This window comes from Phodopus roborovskii, unplaced genomic scaffold, assembly GCF_943737965.1.
Source record: "Phodopus roborovskii unplaced genomic scaffold, PHOROB, whole genome shotgun sequence".
In the NCBI taxonomy this organism is placed as follows: domain Eukaryota; kingdom Metazoa; phylum Chordata; class Mammalia; order Rodentia; family Cricetidae; genus Phodopus; species Phodopus roborovskii.
In genome coordinates, this window is record NW_026126418.1 from 58,580,392 (window position 1) to 58,600,831 (window position 20,440).

At 36.4% G+C, this 20,440-nt stretch overlaps 1 protein-coding gene across 3 annotated transcripts in view; it reads left to right on the plus strand.

Annotated features, from left to right (window-relative positions):
• Gtdc1 (glycosyltransferase like domain containing 1) overlaps positions 1–20,440 on the plus strand; it is a 223,499-nt gene that overhangs the window by 63,236 nt on the left and 139,823 nt on the right. For all 3 annotated transcript variants that reach the window (XR_007834550.1, XM_051184737.1, XM_051184739.1), the window contains exon 3: positions 2,324–2,497. Coding sequence is in view for 2 of the 3 variants with exons in the window: in XM_051184737.1 (XP_051040694.1) it covers positions 2,324–2,497 (174 nt within the window). In the remaining variant the exon portion in view is untranslated. The remainder of the gene's footprint in view (positions 1–2,323; positions 2,498–20,440) is intronic.

Below are 20,440 nucleotides of genomic sequence, written 5' to 3' on the forward strand. Positions count from 1 at the left end.
TACTCTGAGAAACCACAAAGGAGGAATTAAATATTTTTTCCTGTATGTATGGCCTTAAAGTTAATGGAAGTTACACATACTCATATCGGGGAGGAAATACATGAAAAACTATTTTCTGTAGACCAATGTGAATCTTTAACAACATAGACTAAATATTTTAGATTAATAGTAGTTGAGTGTGTGCCTGTTTCAGGCACATATTAAATAAAATTAGCTCATTGTCCCTCTTCTCCTTTACAAATAATTGTTTGTCCTCATAAGGAGAGACTGGAAACTTGCATGTGAGTTTTCTTCTTTTCTTATTTCAAGAGGATAAGCTGACAGAGAAGCCTGGTGAGAAATAACTGGACTACATCATCATTTGGCTTCGTAATAGGAGAAAAATGTTTCACAGTTGTCCAGACGAAAAATAAGAATGTCAGAAAGCAGTTCTGGTCCAGTTTCTTTGAAAAGTACAGCTTCTTCCTGAAATGCTTCTTCAGCTTTCTTGCTGACTTCTGCTTTTGCTGGTGCTGCCAGCTTTCTTCCTGGACTGTGTGGCAGTTCAGGATGTTAACCGTGACCGACATAAGCCATCACCTTAGATAGCGGTTTCACTAACCCTCTGACTCATGGATACATGCTGTAACTATATATTATGACCTGTTGGTCACTATTACAATATATGAGAAATGGTGCAAACAGACGAGCTGTAAAACATTCTTCAACTTTTAGTATATTATTGTATTGGCTTCCTTATTGCTTAGTTTGTGTCAGCACTTCTGTGATATTCCTTTGTTATTGCCTCCACTCTCCAAATTTCACTAGATTGGAGCTGAAAAAAAAATCAAAACAAACAAACAAAAACACAAAATACCAGGCAGAAGCAGTTTTAGAGGGGAAGCATAGGAATAGCATTTGAGTCTATCCTTCATTGGGTTTTTGTTCTATGGTATACTAATAATAGCATATGTTCCTGTCTCAGTATGTTGTAAACTAAGCCAATTTCTATCTGTGACATTGACTTTTTATCTATAAGTTCTACTTGTTATCTTTTTTTTATAGTCTTATGGACATGCATAAGTCTTATTGATGTGTTAATTATGGGATAAAATAAAGCTGTTTGGTCATGTTTACCATCTTAAGGACTTGTCCAGTAATGCTGAATTGTTTGTGAAACAACTTGGGGAGAATAGGGTTTATTCCCTCTTACTGTCATCCAGTAAATTCAGAGAAAGACCTCCAACTTGAAGTAGGAATGCTGCTCACTGGCTACCTGCCCAGGCCACCTGCCTCAGGATGGTGTCACCCACAGTTGGTTGCCCGCTTCCATAATCAGTTAATAATCAAGAAAATGCCACACAAACAATGCTCCTGGCCAGTCAGATAGAGGCAGTTCTTCAACTGAAGTTCCCTTTTTGCAGGTGTTGAAAACCAAGATAGCCATCATAGACATTTTCAAGAATCAAATCTTATGAAATAAATTTTTGTTCATGTTACACTTCTATGTTTTATATAGCATAGCCACAAATACCATTTATATAGCATAGCCACAAATAGACATTAAGAAAATTACTGTTACACTTATGTCATCTAAACTCTGCTTTCACATTTTCTTTAAGCAGTGTTTTATATTTTAAAAATATTGAAGAAAGATGGTCAATTTACGTAAATCAGCCATCAATATTATATTTCTTTTGTTTATTTCTAAAGATCAATGATTATGGTGTTCTGTATATTTCTTCTATGTAATAAATCCCAATAATGTGGCTATCTAGATGTATTTTACTATTTTTCTACTTACATGATTGCCCTAAGCATACCATAATAGTGAAATAAAATTAGAGAGACCACTCCATGTAGTACCAGAATTTAAAAACAATAACATTTCTTAAAACAAAGGCTAAAACTAGAAATGGACTTTAACTGAATAGTGCTGAAGGTATTGTGACCCCATAGTAGAAGCCTCAAGAGAGTTAGTTTTTCAGAGATTGGGGGGGGTGTAACCCTGTTCTCCATAGTAGACTCTATAGAGACATGGTTGGGATTTCTGTGCTTGGTGCTGATAATGAAGAAAGATTATAATGTATGAGGAAATAGGCATTAGTTTGAAGTCGTTTTTTATTTCACTCAGTTATCTAATTTCTGTCTGGTCTGTCTTCTGTATCCACAAACCCAGCCATTTATGATAAACTGACATTTCTGTTAGCTGTTGTTTCACATATATTATTGTGTGGTACTCTTTGCAAACCTGAGGTACACCAGAAAGTCCGATTCTTATGCAGAGGTCTTAGGCTTATAAAATAACTCTTAATGAATTTACATTTGCCTTTTCTATTTACAGTTTGGTGGCTGATGTGGTGGTATTCAATTCTATTTTTAATATGGAATCATTTCTTACTTCCATTGGAAAGTTCTTGAAGCTGATTCCTGATCACAGACCTAAGGATCTGGAAAGCATAATCAGACCCAAGTGTCAAGTTATTTATTTTCCCATCAGATTTCCTGATGTGAGCAGGTCAGTGTATTTGATACTGTTTTTTGACATTTTATCATAAATCGACTGTATTGAAATTGATATTCCTTTTTTTTTTTTTTGCTAACTTTGACTTTTTATATAAGTATAGTTAAATAGATAATTGAGTTCTATCTTCTCTCCTCCCATTGTGTACCCCATTTAATCCTTCTATCTTAGTTTCCCCCTTTTTCTTTATAATGCTATATTCTATTTTCTCTTCCTTGGGAGATCCTCTTATCCCCCCATCCCTGGTTTTTCAATAGGTACCTAACCTCTGGTTATTCAGATTGTAGTATACATACCAGAAGCTTAAAATATAACATTCAAATGTAAGAGAAAATATACCATATTTGTCTTTTGGGGTTCAAGTTACCTCACTCTAGATGATTTTACTAGCTCCACCCATGTACCTTCAAATTTCATAATTTCATATTCTTAACTCCTAAATAATATTTCATTATGAAAATGTCCTGCATTTTCATTATTATCAGTTATACTTCCACTAACAATGAATAAATATTTTCTTCTCTGCATCCTTACCAGCATGTATTATTTATCATGGCCATTCTGGCTAGGGTAACTAAAGGTACTTGGAATTTATATAATTTATATTTCCCCAATATCCAAGGATTTTGAACATTTTACGTTTTCCACCATTTCTGTTTCATCCTTTCAGAACTTTCTCTTCAGTTCTATAACCCATTTTAAAACTGGGATTTTTTCTTTCTTGATGTTCAGTTTCATTCTCCTCTAACCATCTGTCAGGTATATTAGTAAAGATTTTTGTTCCATTCTGTAGACTGCCTCTTTGTTTGAGTGATTGTGTCCTTTGCCAAATAGAAACCAGTGGTCCCATTTTTAAATTGTTGATCCTAATGCCTGTGCTATTTAGTAGTGTATTCTTCAGAAAGTCCTTTCCTCTGACAGTGAATTCAGCCAGACTCCATACTTTTTCTTTTGTTAGGTTTAGGTTGTCTGGTCTTATTATGAGGTACCCAATTCATTTGGAGTATACATTTATGCAGTGTGGTGATAGATATGAATTGTTTTCAGTTTTCTGCAACACTTTCTATTTAAGCAGCACCATTTGTTGAAAATCCTTTTTTTCCATGTGTATTTTTGTCTTCATTTCTATGCCACTGATCAGTGTTTTTGCTTTTATGTGAATATCATGCTTTCCTAAAAAATAACTACAACTTAAAATCTGGAATGGTGATACTGTATCAGTTTCTTTTATATGAAGTTTTTTTTTTTAACTAATCCTGGGATTTTTATTTGCTTATGGTGTTTAAGTTTTTGGGTTTTTGCTGTGTGTGTGTGTGTGTGTGTGTGTGAGAGAGAGAGAGAGAGAGAGAGAGAGAGAGAGAGAGAGAGAGAGAGATTGTGTTGGTGTTTTGGTAGATAATTCATTGTCAATTTTGGAGAGAGCTCCATGCACTACAGAGAAGAAAGTATATTCTTTTTTGTGATTTTGTGAATGTATATGTACTTTAGGTTCATTTGACTTATATGGCCTTAATTAACTTCAGCATTTCTCAGTTTAGTTTTTATCTGGATTCCCTTTCTCTTGACCTCAATGGAGTACTGAAATCTCTCACTATTTCTTGGTTAGGGCAATGTATAGTTTTAACCATATTTTCTGTTGACTATTTTTGACTACCATTACCTACTAGTTTTTTATGTCTTTGTGTATGTGCATGTGAGTTTATGTGTTTGAGCACAGCTGTATGTGTGCTCAGCTTGGGTGTAGGTTAAAAGACAGTCTTGGTTGTTGGTCCTCCCCTTCCCTTGTTTGAGATAAGGTCTCTTATTGTCCATCACTATGTCTGCCAGACTAGCTGTGGATAGCTCCCAGGGATTCTTCTGTCCTCTGCCTTCCATCTCACTGTAGGACCATTGGGGTTACAGATGCACACTATAAGGTCCAGGTTCACATGGACTCTTGGGGTCTGAATTCAGTTTCTCATACTTGCCCTTAAACATTTTCTCCCTCAGCCAACAATTTTTCTTTATTTTATGAATAGATGTTTCTGTTTATCTAGTTCTCTATTTTATAATTGCTACTTTATTTTTGGAAGACTAGAATTCTTTGCAACATTAGTAGTATTAAGTATGATCCTTTTAAATATTTGGTTATGACCACAGTAAGAACATAATGTGGAAATAACATAATTTTCTTTAATAAGTTTTAATCTTAGAGTTGTACAAATATTGCTTTCAATAAATCCACATTTTCTTGCCTGTTGTTCTATACTGAAAGTTTAGTCCTATTTCTTTGGGATCTGTGAAAGGAGAAGTTTTGCCTTAGCTTACTTCTTGGCTGCTCAAGAATGTCATTTGATAAATGGATTTCAAAGCAAGAAATACCATTTTAGCAACTCTTGAGTGTATTATTTCATATATGATTAAAATAAAAGCATTTCTTTTGTTTCTTGAGATGATAAATACAGTTACATCATTTCCCTCCCTTACTTTCCTCCCTCTAAACCATCATAGCCATCTTGGCACTTTTCCTAATTCATGGCTTCTTTTTTCATTGGTTTCCTTTTGTTGTTGTTATATACAGCAAGAGTTGATAGAAAAATATCCTGCAAAGCCTATATAATGTTACTTATATATATGTTTTCAAGGCTTGGCCATTTGATACTGAATAACCAATTGATATGCTCTTCCCTGGGGAAAGTATTTCCACTCTCAGCATTCCTTATTTGCCTGTAGTTCTTTATGTAAGGTTGAGGTCTCCTGCTCTACCCCCATCCACATTATAATATCTATGATTGCTGTATTTGTCCAGCTCACATTTGGGTAGTAATGCTGGTGAGATTTTAATAAGTGTAGCTTCTGACATTACTATGAGACATAATCACTTAGCAAACTCCCTGATCCTATAAATCTTACAGCAATGATCCCTGACCTTTAGGTGCAGGATTGTGTTAGATGTACCTATTGAGATGTGGCTACACAATCTTGCATTTTGATTCATTGTGGGCTCTTTTTGTAATGGTTTACATCTGTTGTAAATAGAAGTTTCCTTGATGCAGGATAACTTTTCTTTCCTGTGCACTATTCATGCACATGCATTCCTTATGAAGAATTTAGTTTCATGCCCACTGCTTCCTATCCTATTATGTACTTCATTCAGAGTGCCTAAATGTGGCCTGGAAGTCTAAATTCATACATGTGTAGAAAGCCAATGCATCTGCTTTGTGTAATCATATCTAAGTATGGGCTGGCACCCTGAGCATGCATAATTCTTAGGGAGAGGACCAGTCCAGTCTAAGCTACCACATTCACATTCATTTTTATGCTGCCAAAGTCATTAGACAATATGAAATCCTTAAGTGCATCTTACAGTTATCTTTACTAATTGTAGAGAGGAGCTGGTTCAGGCCCTGAGAATGAATTTGAGGCCCTGAGAATGAATTTGAAAAGGCATAAACTTAATTTTTTTTAATCTGGCTGTATTACTAACCAAGATAGTAAAAATTATAGAAAATCGCCAAATACATTTCCATTGTAGGCAAATCATTTTGTTTTCAGATTGAGATATTGATATATTTGTCTTATGAAAAAGCAAACCATAATTTTTATATTTAGTAGACAATCTGAAATAAAACATTAAAAAAGTTTCTTCATTGTACAATTTGGGAAACTGAAAAATATTTTTTCCTGGGGCCATCGTATTCTAAATCAATAGGTTCAGAAGTTAGAAACCAGTTTTAAAAATTATACAGATACATAAAAATGTTGAGCCAAGGTTGTTGATTGCATTAGTAATTAATACATAGAATTAAATAATGATGATTGGTAGTGTAGCAATTTATTAGAATGATAGGTAGTACTGAAAGTTTCTTAGCAGTCTGTTATTTCAGGTGCCTTAGATTTCTTGCTCTTTTACTGGAAGTAGCTCCTTTTCTAAGCTACAGCTACTACTACTTTAAGGGAAAAATAGAGATGACTCAGCCCACCTACTTGCTTTTATTTGTTCCCAGTAAATACTGGGCTAGTTTTTAAAACTCATTCTATGAATAGGAATGCCAGCATTTGAAACTCAAAGCCTATCATTTCTCATGTCCCTTTCCTAGGTCTTGATGTCAGAATCTCTCACTCCTGAGATAGAACTATGTAGTCCTTGGCTGGCTGAAATTTAGACCATGTTAGGATTATAGGCTTCTACTTGAAAACTTTGTATATTTGCCCTTACTGTTTTTGAGTCCTGCTTTAGAAGCTGGCTGACACCACTTAGGATGAATTAAATTCTGGTTAGTCTATAACATATAGTTCTATATGAGAGCAGGAGTGGGAGCAAGAGTAAGCAAGTGTGAGAGAGAAGTTTTAAAATGCAGACCTGTTTCGTACTAGTGATCCAGATGCTTTATATATGCAAGACTTGTTCTGGCATCTTTTGTTTTGTTCCTTAGTTTCCCTAACATTTGTTCAGAGTGGTAAGGACTACGTGAAAAGAACATAAAGTGTTTGATGCAATGTACAGATGACATCCTCTGTATGCTCTCTGCCTTCCTCTGTATGAGATCGTCTCTCCTGTCTTAACCTTAATTGCCATTTGCAAGCATCTAAATTTGCCATTTCAACTTTGGATGACTTAGGGTATTATTAAAATATAAGTAGTTGAGTTTGTCTAATATGTGTAATCTATACCTTATTATAATACTTAACTGGGCTCTCCTCATATCTTCTCTTGCTTTGAGTTCATTCACATCAATAACTTTTGTAATATAGTTTCTTAGTTGCTCCTCCTAAAAACCTTTTTTAGATTTTACCCCCTGCTGCCTGTCATGGTTACTTTCCTCCTATTTTATTTATTTTCTCTTGTGTTATGGTTTACAGCACTTTTCAGGGTTGGCACCAGTAGAACACAGATATTATTAGCAATGAAAACCAGGGTGGTAGTGCAATCCCAGCACTCAGGAGACAGAGACAAGTAGTTCTTGGTGAGTTCAAGGCCAGCCCATTGTATAGAGTGAATTCCAGTACAGTAGGACTACACAGAGAAACCCTGACTTGAAAAAAAAAAGGAAAGGAAAGAAAAGAAAAGAAAAAAGTCAGTGACATAATACTTCCCTTTGAGTAAGCTTTGATTTGGTAATGGATAGTTATTTATGTTCTGAACACCAGTGCACCTCAGGTGTGTGTGTTTGGGAAAATGCTGGTATAAAATTTTGTGGTTTATTGTAGCCATAGTACACAGATAATATGACCAGAGGTAAAATTATGTTCAAGAATGTTTCATTTTCTTTTTGGTCTGAAGACCTTTTTATTACTACAGGGTGGGGGGATATATAAGAAATTTAGTCCTGCAGAAGTATAATCTTTAAATGGTCACTTCAGGATTGATGAAAATATGTTTTATGAAATGCATTTTTTTGGGGGCTGATTATGTAGCCTGAATAAATAAAGGATGCTGAATCACATCCTATCAAATAATATAATTGGGTATTTTCCCTTAAATAAAGGCCATTTTTTTTGTTTTGTTTTGTTTTTTTAAATAATAAGATCAGCCAAATCCAAGTTACAACTAAGTTTGTAAAGGTTATCTTAAATTGGTAGTTTTTCTGTATTGGCTACAGGTTATACTCAAGTAGGAATTTATTTATGCAAACAAGCAACAAAGAGGGAGAGCTGGTTAGTGGGTAAAGTGCTGGCTGGTGTATGCATGAAGACATGCATTTGGATTCCCAGTACTCAAAGAAAAGCCAAGTGTGGTGGATCTGTAACATAAGTACTAGGGATAGGTTGAAGAAAGCAAAGTCCTTTTAGCTCCTATTACAGCACTGTAGCCAGTCAGAGAACTCCAGGCTCAGTGAGAGATCCTATCTCAGAAAGTAACAGAGAAAACAATACAGAAAGACACCCAACAGCACCTTCTGACCTTTACATGACTGTGTACATGCATACACACAAACACATACAATATATACACTAAAAAAGAAAAGCAAACAAAAATAATTATATCTTTCAGGTTAGTACCAGTTTGTTTATTTTGCAGAGCTCGAGATTGAACCAGGCTTCGTATGTATGCATTAGTCCAGTGCTGTTTCACTGAGTTGTATTCCCATCTCTCTCGGCCCTCTTCTCCTGTTCCCACAGTATTCTGCTGTAAATCCAAGATGGATGATAGCGGGGACATATCCATATCAAATAAACTACAAAAGGTCTGAATTCATACAGAAACCACTCCTGGTCTTGCAATGATGCTTTTTTTAGTATTGTCATAATTATGTTCTTATCTACAAGTATCCTTGGGCAGACTATGGTATACTTGCATGCCTGTGTGTTGATGAATATGTACAGTTCTCTATCCCAATGAAAATAAGAAAAAGTTAGAAATTGTGTTTTCCCCTGATCTCTTTTTCTGTAAATGTTGGCACTCCTCCATTTCCCATTGACTTAATGTTCAAGTTTTTCTGTTCACTGTTTTTCTTGGGTGACATTGGAAATTTTTACCATCTGATGAAGACAGATGTATTTTCAAATAAAAATGTCTGAAGCATTTGTTCTTCCTACTATTCCTTTCTTTGGCAGAATATTCATATAGTTGATAAATAGTTTGCTTTCTTTAAATACCTTTTCTTATAATCTCATAGCATGTTTCATGGATATTTTAACCTAGTTTTATGGTCTTTCATGAAATAAGGTATTTTCTAAATATGTTGAACTGAATTTAACTGAACTAAACAGTTGTCCAATGTTCCTTTAAAATTGTGATGATTTCTTGCATTTTAGGGTAACAGTTTTAGCCTAAAAGATTCCAAAGCACACACAGAGAATGGTTACAAATTATATGGTGAAGCAGTCACTATTATAGAGTAAAGCATGGCAGCTGTTTAACAGCTCATCTGACACTACACAGCAGGTTAAGAGAAGATGTGAAAAATAATACTGGGTTCACTTGAAAAAGTTGCTAGGGGAGGTGAAGTTAGCAGAATGCAATTACCTAAGTTGGAATTTATCCAGTACATAAGGCTAACACCTTCAATCTTAGAAGAGAACACTCTGGGTCTTTAATAACCATGTACTTGTCTATGCAACTGAACTGTGAAGGTACATCTGTCTTCTTCAAACCATCAACCTGGGCCCTAAGCCACATTCTAATTGAGATGGGAAAAAAGAAGAACCCTTTTACTGTGTGTGTATGTGTGTGTGTGTGTGTGTGTGTGTGTGTGTGTGTGTGTGTATGTGTGTGTGTGTGTGTGTGTTGTGGAGGTGTGCATGTGGAGTCTGATGCTTCTCTTTATAAGCTGTCCACCACCCTCTCTCATATTTGGGTGAAGGTTAAGAACACTTGTTTCCCTTGCAGAGGATAAGGGTTCATTTTCTTGTACCCTTATCCTGGGCTGACCTCAGGCATGCTACCAACAGGCACTCACATGTACACGTGCAATAGAATAAAACCTGTAATGATACAGTGTGTCAGAGTTAAACTTGTTAGACTTCAGAGTTTTTGTTCTTAGTAGCTACATTCCACAAAGTCACAAGAGAATGAATCTTGCTTATATTTTTATTTTTATCACTTGTCTCAATAAAACTTAGTAACTATGATGTTCCAATAATTTATAGCAAATTTGAAAGGGAAAAATATTTCTTGTTGTAGGCTAGTGTATGGATAATTTGTGCATTCTTTTCTAATCTAAACTTGCTGCAGATGGAAATTTTATAACTAATAGACAGTTTCCTTGTCCAGTTTAAGCCTATATTGTTGAATATAAACTCTTATGAGCAGTAATTTCTTTAAATTCTGAGTGATTTTCCAGGAAATGTGTTAAACCAAAAGTGTTGGTTGAGCAACTTAATAAACAAGCTTAATCTATGCAATCTTTCAAAGAAAATGTCTTTCCATTTATGACAGATAATGTAGACAAAAAAAGTTTGCTTAGTAACCATATTTTAAAATGATACTTATAAAACATTAGTCAAAACACAGTTTTCTATCTGTGGTCTTGTTATTTAAGTTTATGTGAAAAGCAATAAATATTCGGGTGAATCAATTTGTGACAATGTCCAATAATGGAAGAGCTGATAGACCTCTAATCATTGTAACATTATTATCTTTAAAGATTGGGCCAGATTGGGCATGCAGGTCAGTTTTAGCGTAGTTGTCTGCCATGCTCACTGGTATAATTTAAAAAGTTCTTTGAAGAGAAGTCACATCATATAACAGGACTCACATGTTTATTGGAAAAGGAGAGAGAAACAGCTGAAAAGGGGGCAGAGAATGTAGACCAGTCCCCTGGGGACAAGACTGGTGGAACAAAAAGAGAGAAAGGGACAGAGGGAGAGAGAGACAGAGGCAGAGAGAAAGAGAGAGAGAGAGAGAGAGAGAGAGAGAGAGAGAGAGAGAGAGAGAGAGAGAGAGAGAGATGGGAGGTGGTCCAGGCCCTTTTAAAAATGAACATTATGAATAGGCATAGGTGTACTCTTAGTTGCAGCTGAGGGTGTATCGTGTCAGAGCTCCAGGGGAAGGACAGTACAGATACCTGAATATTAACATTCAGGCCCTTAGTTCAATCAACACTAGAGCAAATATCAGCAACAACATTACATTCTAATACAAAACTAATTTTGTATTAAAACTAAAATTAATATCCTCTTTTTCTAATAACAGTCTTGGTAATATAATTGGGAGGGATATGTGTAACGAGTATGGTTTTTCCGCCCCCTGCCTGGTATTGTCCTGCCACCGCGCCAGCCCCAAATAATACACAGAGACTCTGTATTTGATACAATGCTGTTGGCCCGGTTACTTGTTTCTTATCGGCTATCTCTGCCTCAATTATTAACCCATTTCTGCTGATCTATGTATTTCTCTTACCGGGGAGCCGGCGGCATACTGCTTTCTCCAGACTCTCCATCTTGACTCCTCCTTCCTCCTTCCTATTTCCTCCTTGTCTCCTAGTCCCTCCTATCTTCCTTTCCTATTGGCCAACAGTGCTTTATTATTAACCAGTAAGAGGAACATATACAGAATGACATCTCCCATCAGATATGTGTAACGAGTAAGGTTTTTGGCGTGGTCAGTGCCACAGAAGGACTATCTCACTACAGGTATGGAGAATATTGATATCACCTGGATACTGTTATCCAGAAAACATTCTTTTCTTGTGGTTTGCTATTATGATATGGTGGCTGTAGGTCAGATTCTATACAGGTTTAAAGTATTTATATCATTTTATTTGAATATTTATAAAGGTAATTTTGAAATAGCCCAATTTAGTATAATTACAATGCAGGTCATACTTGTCTTTCTTTTAGGGAATAATAAGCCATAAAATAAGTATATAAGCGTGTGTGTAGTGGAAAGGCTACCTTAAATGCCCCTCCCTGTTAATGAGATTAATTTATATGCCATCATAGAGCCTTCATCTAGTAACTGATGGAAATAGAACCAGTCACCCACAGGTTAACACTGAGCTAAACTCTCCAGTTGCAGAGAGGGAGGAGTGATAACAAAAGGGGTTAAGACCAGGCTACAGAAATCCACTGATATAGCTGACCTGAACAAGGGGGAGCACATGGTCTCCAGACTGATAGCTGGGAAACCAGTATTGGACCGACTCAGAGACCCAGAACATGGGCCGGGTCTCAGAAGACCTGGGCAGTCCAAGGGACCTTTGACAGTAGGACCAGGATGTATCCCAGATGTATGAAAGGACATTGGGAGCACATTCCCCATGTAGGGATACTCCCTTAGCCTAGAGGCAGGAGGGAGGGCCTAGATCGTACTCCAAATGACCTGACAGATTTTGATGTTCCCTTCTGGAAGGCATCACCCTCCCTGTGGAGTGGGGGGGAGGGAATGGAACAGGAAGGAGGGGAGGGAGCATGGGAGGGAGGGAGAGGGAACTGGGATTGATATGTAAAATAAAAAAATATATATATATACATATATATGGGGATTTTGAATAATTTGCTGTGATTCTATTGGTTTATTATACTGGTAGTTTATCCATGAATTAATATTTGAATTTTGTTAACAATCCTTTTGGTGAGGCAAGCAGCAGCTTTCTAGGCAAATAAATATTAATCTGAATATAGGACCTAGACCTGGGTGTGTCTAAGTGTTCATGTATACATTAAATAAATGACTGCCTGGTATTATCTTTCCTACTTGAACACATGTAAGAACAATCAATCATAGTAAAGAAATTTTTCATTCATTTAACGCAGATGAGTTTTTTAGAGCAAGGTGGTAGGATGATTACTGAAATGAGGTGACTAGGTAGATCATAATATTAGGGGAATTCTTGGCCCTGGAATTATACTCATTGATTTTGTCATGAATATCTTTAAGTGGAATAAATAGAGAAATATATAAAACGCCACAGTTCACCTGCCCACTTGAGCAGGTTTGCTTTCCTTGACTCTGGCTGCTGGCCAATTTATGATCTGAATCTTCATGATTAATGACTCTTAAATATTTTCTTCTGAACTGCTATTTTTCTTCTAATGTCTTACCTTTATAAAGTAGAACTAAACTATTTTTTCTCTGTAAACTGTCCTGACACATGGTCCCACAGGTTAATTATAATTGTATAGAAGAACTTCCCTTTTTAGGTTTGAAATGTGTAGCTTTATCTTTTCCTTCCCCTTCTCTTTCCAGAGGAAATGGAATATGGAGCTTAAAGAAGCTTGTTTTACATGGAGTTTGTTTCTGGTCTCTTATTTGCAACAATGGTACCATTAATTTTTATCTTAGGCTCTGGTTCCTCAACAATTTTCATTATTAATGTTATTATTATTGTTGTTACTGAAAAGAATCAACTCCATTCTTAAAAATCCATTTATTTTACAATATTGTATAAACATCATTTAAGGGTATAATTGTAATCAAATACTAAATGCCATTTTTATCTAATGTGCTTTCCTCATAAATTAAATTAGGAATCCCAAATAACTTTTAATTTTATTCATCACTGTGATCCTTTTCTTTTAAGAGGACAAGGAAGTGGAAATGATGTCTGTGACTTAGAGAATGATTCGATGTATATTGTGCCACATTATCACTAGCACTGTAAACACCCAGGGAAGAAAGAAAGAATAATTTTAGAACTTGCAGTACTTATCATTGAAATTATTACAACTTTTCTGATATTTCCTCACATAGTTTTATGAACAATTCATAATAAATGTCTTTTGTTAAAGTGGAGTTGGGTCCTATAAAGCACAGTCTGTATTCTAGGTGGAATCCTGTGCAATTTTGCTACTTGTGTTCTTGTAGAAAAACTTGTTTCATCATTAGTTTTGTTGAGTTACAAGGCTGGTGTCTTTGGCCACAGGCTAGAGACTACAATACTTAGTCTTTGATTTTCCCTCCTTGTAAGTGACTGGGAAGCTAGTATAGGCCTTTATGGCTTCAGAGACTCTTATTTAAATATAGAAATCATCATCTCAATGATGCCATCATCTCAATGATGCCAACTCAGTTACAGTAGGGAAACAGGAACTGAATTGATCATATTTTACAGATATTTTTGTTTTATTCCTAGTAAAACACTATAATAATCTATAACAGCAGAAGTGTGTGTTCTACTGATTTAGACATTTCTAGAATTGCATAATATCAAAAGTAATTATGAAGATCCAAACTGTTCACCAACATGCACACTCTTCCTGAAATTCTGGCACCAGTTAGGGCAGTGGTTCTCAATCATCATAAGCCTGCAACCATTTAATATGGTTCCTCATGTTGTGATGGCCCCCAACCATAAATTGTTTCATTGCTACTTTATAAACTTCAATTTTGCTGCTGTTATGAATCATAAGGTAAAGTCCCACAAGTTGAGAACCATCGAGTTAGGAGGACAGTTCTTCCTAGTGCACTTCTTTGGTGTAGTAGAAGCTATAAAATCCTTCAAAATGGATATTAAAGTGTGAAAATGCGTACGCTTGCATGTTTTTCGCAAAGATCTACACTTCTCATTAGAATTTTATAAATCCATAAAAATTCTCCTAAAAATCAATGTCCATCATATACTTTTTCTCTATAATTTATGTTACATTTTTCTAAGTGATTTCCTTGTAGATATCTTACTGAAATGTGTTCATTGATTTTTTTTTAAGGCGGGGTGGAAATTATTGGTTTCTTAGTTACATTTTTGGTATTATGACTGAGATTTTAGCATCTAAATCTATATTAAGATTTAAGTGTTCTAACCTTCCTTCCTTCTTTCCCTCCCTCCCTCCCTCCCTCCCTCCCTCCCTCCTTCCTTCCTTCCTTCCTTCCTTCCTTTTATGCTTTCCCGTGAATCTAGAAGGCAAATAGTTTGGGGTTAGAAATAACGCAGATACTTTGGTAGTTGACTTGAATGAGGCACTTCAGGCTGTAATTTCCATCCTGGAAGACAGTCTGTTGGCACCACATAGAAGATTCACCATGTGTGGTATTCCAGGTAGCCATAGCAGTAACATTGGAAGGTAACTACCGAGCCTTTCTTAAATTAGTCTTCACTCACTTAGGTTGAGGTAGTTCAATTATATTACTAATAGATCTTTATATTATAGCAGGAATCTCCAAGTTTTATCTTTTGCATGCTTTCACATTTCTGAGCATCATGACTCATTCCTGCCCTGATGATACCTGCTGTCTAATATCCTAGTAACCTATATTAACTTTCACATTACATTAATATGTCATCAGAACTATTTAGTGACCCTGCAAATTCTGAATTAGTCATGTGCTTAAAGTACCATTCTCTGTGTATATATGTAGAATATGTGTACATTATACCTAATATAAGTAGACATAAGGGATCCTGTCCCACCTGAAACAGAGTACCAAGTGATCCTACGTTCAAAACAGCTGGACAAAGCAGCCTTGCAGACTACAGCCAGGATTTCTGCATCTTCTTCGAATCCCCCATGACAGCGCCCCTTACCAGCAGGAAGTTAGTTTGGAAAGAACGACGCCCAAATTCCCAAATATTGTCTATAAATTTTGTTTTCATTTAAATGGACTTGGTTATATAAAATAATAAAAGAAAACTGATCCTTAGCTTTTGTTGATATGTAAAAACTTGGAGCCCTTATATCACTAACTTTCTAGTAGGTTTGACAAGTGGAGCCTGTGTGTGTGTGTGTGTGTGTGTGTGTGTGTGTGTGTGTAACACACTCTTTTAATGAAGTCATTAAAATACTAAGGGGCTCCACTAAGCCTCTTACCTATCTCTAGACTTGAGCTCATAGTTTCCTAGTCTGGACTGTGGGAAGCCACAAAGGACAAGGCCTATGACAGCAAGCCTGCAGCAACTCCCTAGGAGAGACCATCAGCCCTAAAAGAGACCATTTGTGACTTTGGTTTAGAATGTTGATGTATCAGTTTAAATTGTAAGTCATATCAGTATACCATTCATTGGTAATGTGTGATGTTCTAACTACTTCTATCCACAAAAAGAGCACAAGTTGAAATTTTGTATCCAGTACATGAAATGTGCAGTAGATAATGGAGAAGGCAGTAAAAAAAAGCTACCAGATTCTAATGGGAAATCAGTTATTTTCAAATCACTTTCTTTTTCGGTTGCTTTCCTTGGAATTCTTCAGTGAAAGCATATTTACTACTTTCAAGTTACTTTTCTGTGTCATATCTTATTCCAAAGTGTAGCTTCTGCATAAGATTTGGAAGACCTATTCTCTAGCTTCTTGAATCTGAAAGTTTATGGGATTTTGCCAAATTTTAGAAAGTATCATTTATAATTTCTTAGTGTTTTTTCTAGGTTCATTCTTCACCCCCTTGATTTGCTTTCAGCTTTGCGAGACATAATGTTAGCACCTTCACTGTTGTTCCAGTGTTACTGTTGTTCCAGTGTTCTTGAAGTACTGCTCATTTGCTGCAAATTGTTTTTCTCGCTATTACTAATTCATTTCTGCTCCTTTTTCAAGCTCACTGATTCTGCTTTTTGTCTTTTTTATTCTCAGATTAAATTCATTCATTGCATACATTGTGCTATTTCTGTGATTTTTTTATTTACTCTTTTCTATTTGATGAAGCATTATTTCACTTGTTCCTAATATTTTTATTGCTTAAATTTTTATTATGTGTTAGCTATTAGAATTCTTGTAAGATAATTCTAACACCCATGATTTTTTCTTTAAATTAGAAACAATCTTATTTTACATATCAATCCTAGTTCCCTCTCCCTCTCATCCTTCCCATATACCCCCAACACTCCCCTCCACCTTCCCACTCCCCATCCACTCCCCAGGGTGAGTGAGGCCTTCCATGGGAGATCATCAAAGTCTTTCATAGTTTTCACATTGTTTAGTTTCAGGTGGATCTCTATTAATTATCAACTGCAAGATGTTTCTTTGATAATTGTTGAGTGTATATTGATGTAGCAATATGGTATTTGGAGTTATTTTATTGCTATATTTCTTTATAAAAGTAATAATAGTACGTGTTACCCTAGGCAACTACCAATTAATCTCAGATTCTTAGCCACTTTAGCAGTGTTAGATATGGGTTTTATTTCATAGAGTGGGCCTTAAATAAAACATGTTTGGTCTCTCCCCTAACATTTGTGCCATTGCAGCACCAATGTATCTTGCAAGTGAGTTACTGTTGTAGGCCAGTGGTTTGTAACTGGCTAATATTGGTGATTATCTTTCACCTCTAGTATGCAGAGAACTTCATAGCACTATGAATACTTGACAGTAGAGAGGAAGGTTCTAGTTGGATACCAGTTCAACTTGAATGTGTTTGATGATAAAATTAAGTATTGTTTTCAGTAATAACAATTTACTTTCAGGTTGTACAGAACAACCAATAATGATTGCAATAGGCTGCAGTATTTGGGAATTTCGGTGAGGCCCCTTTGGATAATTATCAAGATATAACCCATTCATCATAGAGCCCTCATCTAGTAGCTGATGGAAACTGAAGCAGACACCCATAGCTGAACACTGAGCCGAACTGGATGCAGAGAGGGAGAACAAGACCAGGCTACGGAAACACATAGAGACAGCTGACCTGAACGAGGACATGCTAATGGGCCTCAGACTGATAGCTGGGAATCCAGCATGGGACTCACTCAGACCCCCTGAACATGGGTCTCAGCTAGAAGGCCTGGGAAGTCTAAGGGACCTTGGATGGTGGAACCAGGATGTATTCATGGTGTACAACAGGACCTTGCAGACTCATCCCCCATGGAGGGATACTCCCTTAACCTAGTAGTAGGAAAGAAGGCTTAGTCCCTACTCCAGATGACTTGATAGATTTAGGTGACCCCTCCTGGAAGGCATCACCCTGTGGAGTGGGGGGGGGGGGTTGGTGAGGGGACATGAGAGGGAAAGAAGGAGGGGTGGAGGGAGAGGGAACTGGGATCTATATGTAATATAAAAATTAAAAAAAAAAAAAAGAAAAAGTTATAACCATTCTTAGCATTGGAAGTTACTTGGTGGCATAAGATGTCTAGATGGGGCATTGTCTCTTCTATTATTTGATGACATTCTCTCATATATTTTAGGAAATTTCTATAATAGTTTTCATATGGCTTTTCAAAAGGTGGCCTTTCTCTGCCTTTCCCCAGAATTCTCCCCGTCGTCCTGTCTGGCTAGTAGTCAATCAGTGTTTTATTCATCAACAAATAAGAGAAAAATATACAGAAGGACACCCCAATCATGTTCCAACTGCTGCCTGAGACCATGTTGATGTCACAGGGCCATGCTAAGCTAGTGAAGCCCCTTAATGGTCCTGGAAGTGCTAGTTCTGCTACTCACTGGTCCAGGAGATGTGGGGAGTGACTGAGCAGGAGAGCTGGTTTTACCCTTCAAAGTAGAGTAGACCCCAGGTGAGCTGGCTAGGAAAACTTGGTCCTGGCCCCTCACAGGGTGGGAGAGGTATTCAAATGGAGGCCTGGGATTACCCACTCAGCTACCTCTTGGGTCCAGATCCAGAGCCTTGAGTTGGCCAACTGACCATCTACCCCATCTGTGGCCTGCTGGAGCTTGTAGAGGGACCCATATTGTGGAAACATAGCCACAGGATCTTTATGACAGGGCAAGAGCGGGATATCCAAGAGAAGTCTTGGTGAGAGTCCAATATGGATGGTATCGCAGAAGTTAGATGTCTTGAACCAGATTCATTTCAATGAATGTTTACAAGTAAAGCTGTTTGGGCAAACGGTCATACTACATGATGCACCACAGCTCCCAGTGCTACTATAGCTAAGGAATAAGTTATAGAGAGGTAGGAAAAACAGAGGAGTAAAATGGTTATTTTCTTATTTCTGTTTTTTACATTTTTTAATTTTCTTTTGTGAGGGCCTACAAGGGTGGAGGGTGGACATGGAAGAACTCGAAAATAAGTGGGATTGGGGTACATGATATAAAATTTCCTAAGAATCATTTAAAAATTATTTTAAAAAGTCAGAGTTTAAAAGTACTATGTGCAGATGTGAGAGTATTTTTGTACACTGCATTAAGTGAGAATGGCTAAAGGTATCAGTTCATGAGATTTCGCCTTTTTAATAATAAATGCACTCACCAATGAGGTAAGCTATGTGTATGTATATACATGTGGTTTGTTTTAAATAAGCATTACTGATGACTTCCATTTTTATGCAGAAGTGGCTAAAGAACTCATAGAATTTAGAAATACAGTTTCATATTTATCTGAGTAGACAACTTCCATATCAAACCTTGAAAAACAGTTTTGAATCACACCATTTACAAATATTCTTTAATAGGAAAAAGCCAAAACAAAAGAAAAATGAAGTCTCAGTAGGTAAAAAAAAAAAAAAAAAAAATGTAGCCAAACTTTTTCAAGGGATTCCTGAGTGTTTGGGATGCTAGGTGAAGGAAAGTCCTAAGTTCCTGTCTACTTATGATTGTGTGCATGTATAACCAAATCAACACAATATTTAAACAGAAATAATGAAATCTGAAACTGACAATTCCATGAAACTGAAGTTTTAAGTATTCTTAAATCATAGGATTATAACATATCTTTAAAATAGGCCCTTTAGGAGAAATCATTTTAGGATCATTCTGTATAAAGAGTAAAAGTTCTGAACTGGTTACTGTAGTTCCAGTTCAATTGAATGTTATTAGTTAAATAAAAGGCAAAACAGTTTTGTGGTATGCAAGTGTTAGAGGAATCAGGTACAAACCATTTTTCTAGTGTATTTCAGTATTATTTAGGAGCTTATTGTTAGTGTGGATCTATTTCATCTTCATTGAGTGGTATATACAAAAAAGCAGTGAGTCTTTTTTTTATTATTTTATTTTGTTTTATTTAATTTTATATAACAAAGTCCAATTAGATGAAAACAAACATTTATACACAATATTTGGGAATTTGGGCATTGTTCTTTCCAAATTACTTCCTGCTGGTAAGGGGCGCTGCCATGGGGGATTCGAAGAAGATTCAGAAATCCTGGCTGTAGTCTGTAAGGCTGCTTTGTCCAGCTGTTTTGAATGTAGGATCACCTGGTACTCTGTTTCAGGTGGTCTGGAGTGATCAAACCACATTAGTCTGGAAGGAATCCACATCTTTTCATTTTCTGTGGAAACAAAAATAGAAATCCTTTTCCCCAGTAACTTGTCCTTCAACTTAAATTTTGGAGTCAAAGCAATTTTTTTAATTTAATTTATTATTTTACATGTCGATCCCAGTTCCCTCTCCCTCCCTCCCCCCAGTCCTCCCTCCCTCCTTCCCTCCCTTTTACCCTCTCTCTCCTCTCACATGCACTCTAAACACCCTCCCCTCCCATCCCCCCACCCCAATTCCATATGTAGGAAAGAGAGAGAGACAGAGACAGAGAGAGGGAACATAAAAGAGGGAGCCAATATTGGTTTGAAGATAAAATTGAACACAAAGAAAGGTCGACAGAACTACAAGACTGCTGCCAACTAACAATCTCAGCTTCCGTGGAAAGGCTATCATAAATGCCCTTCCCGGAGAGTGAGATCAAAAACTAACTTCTCCATGGA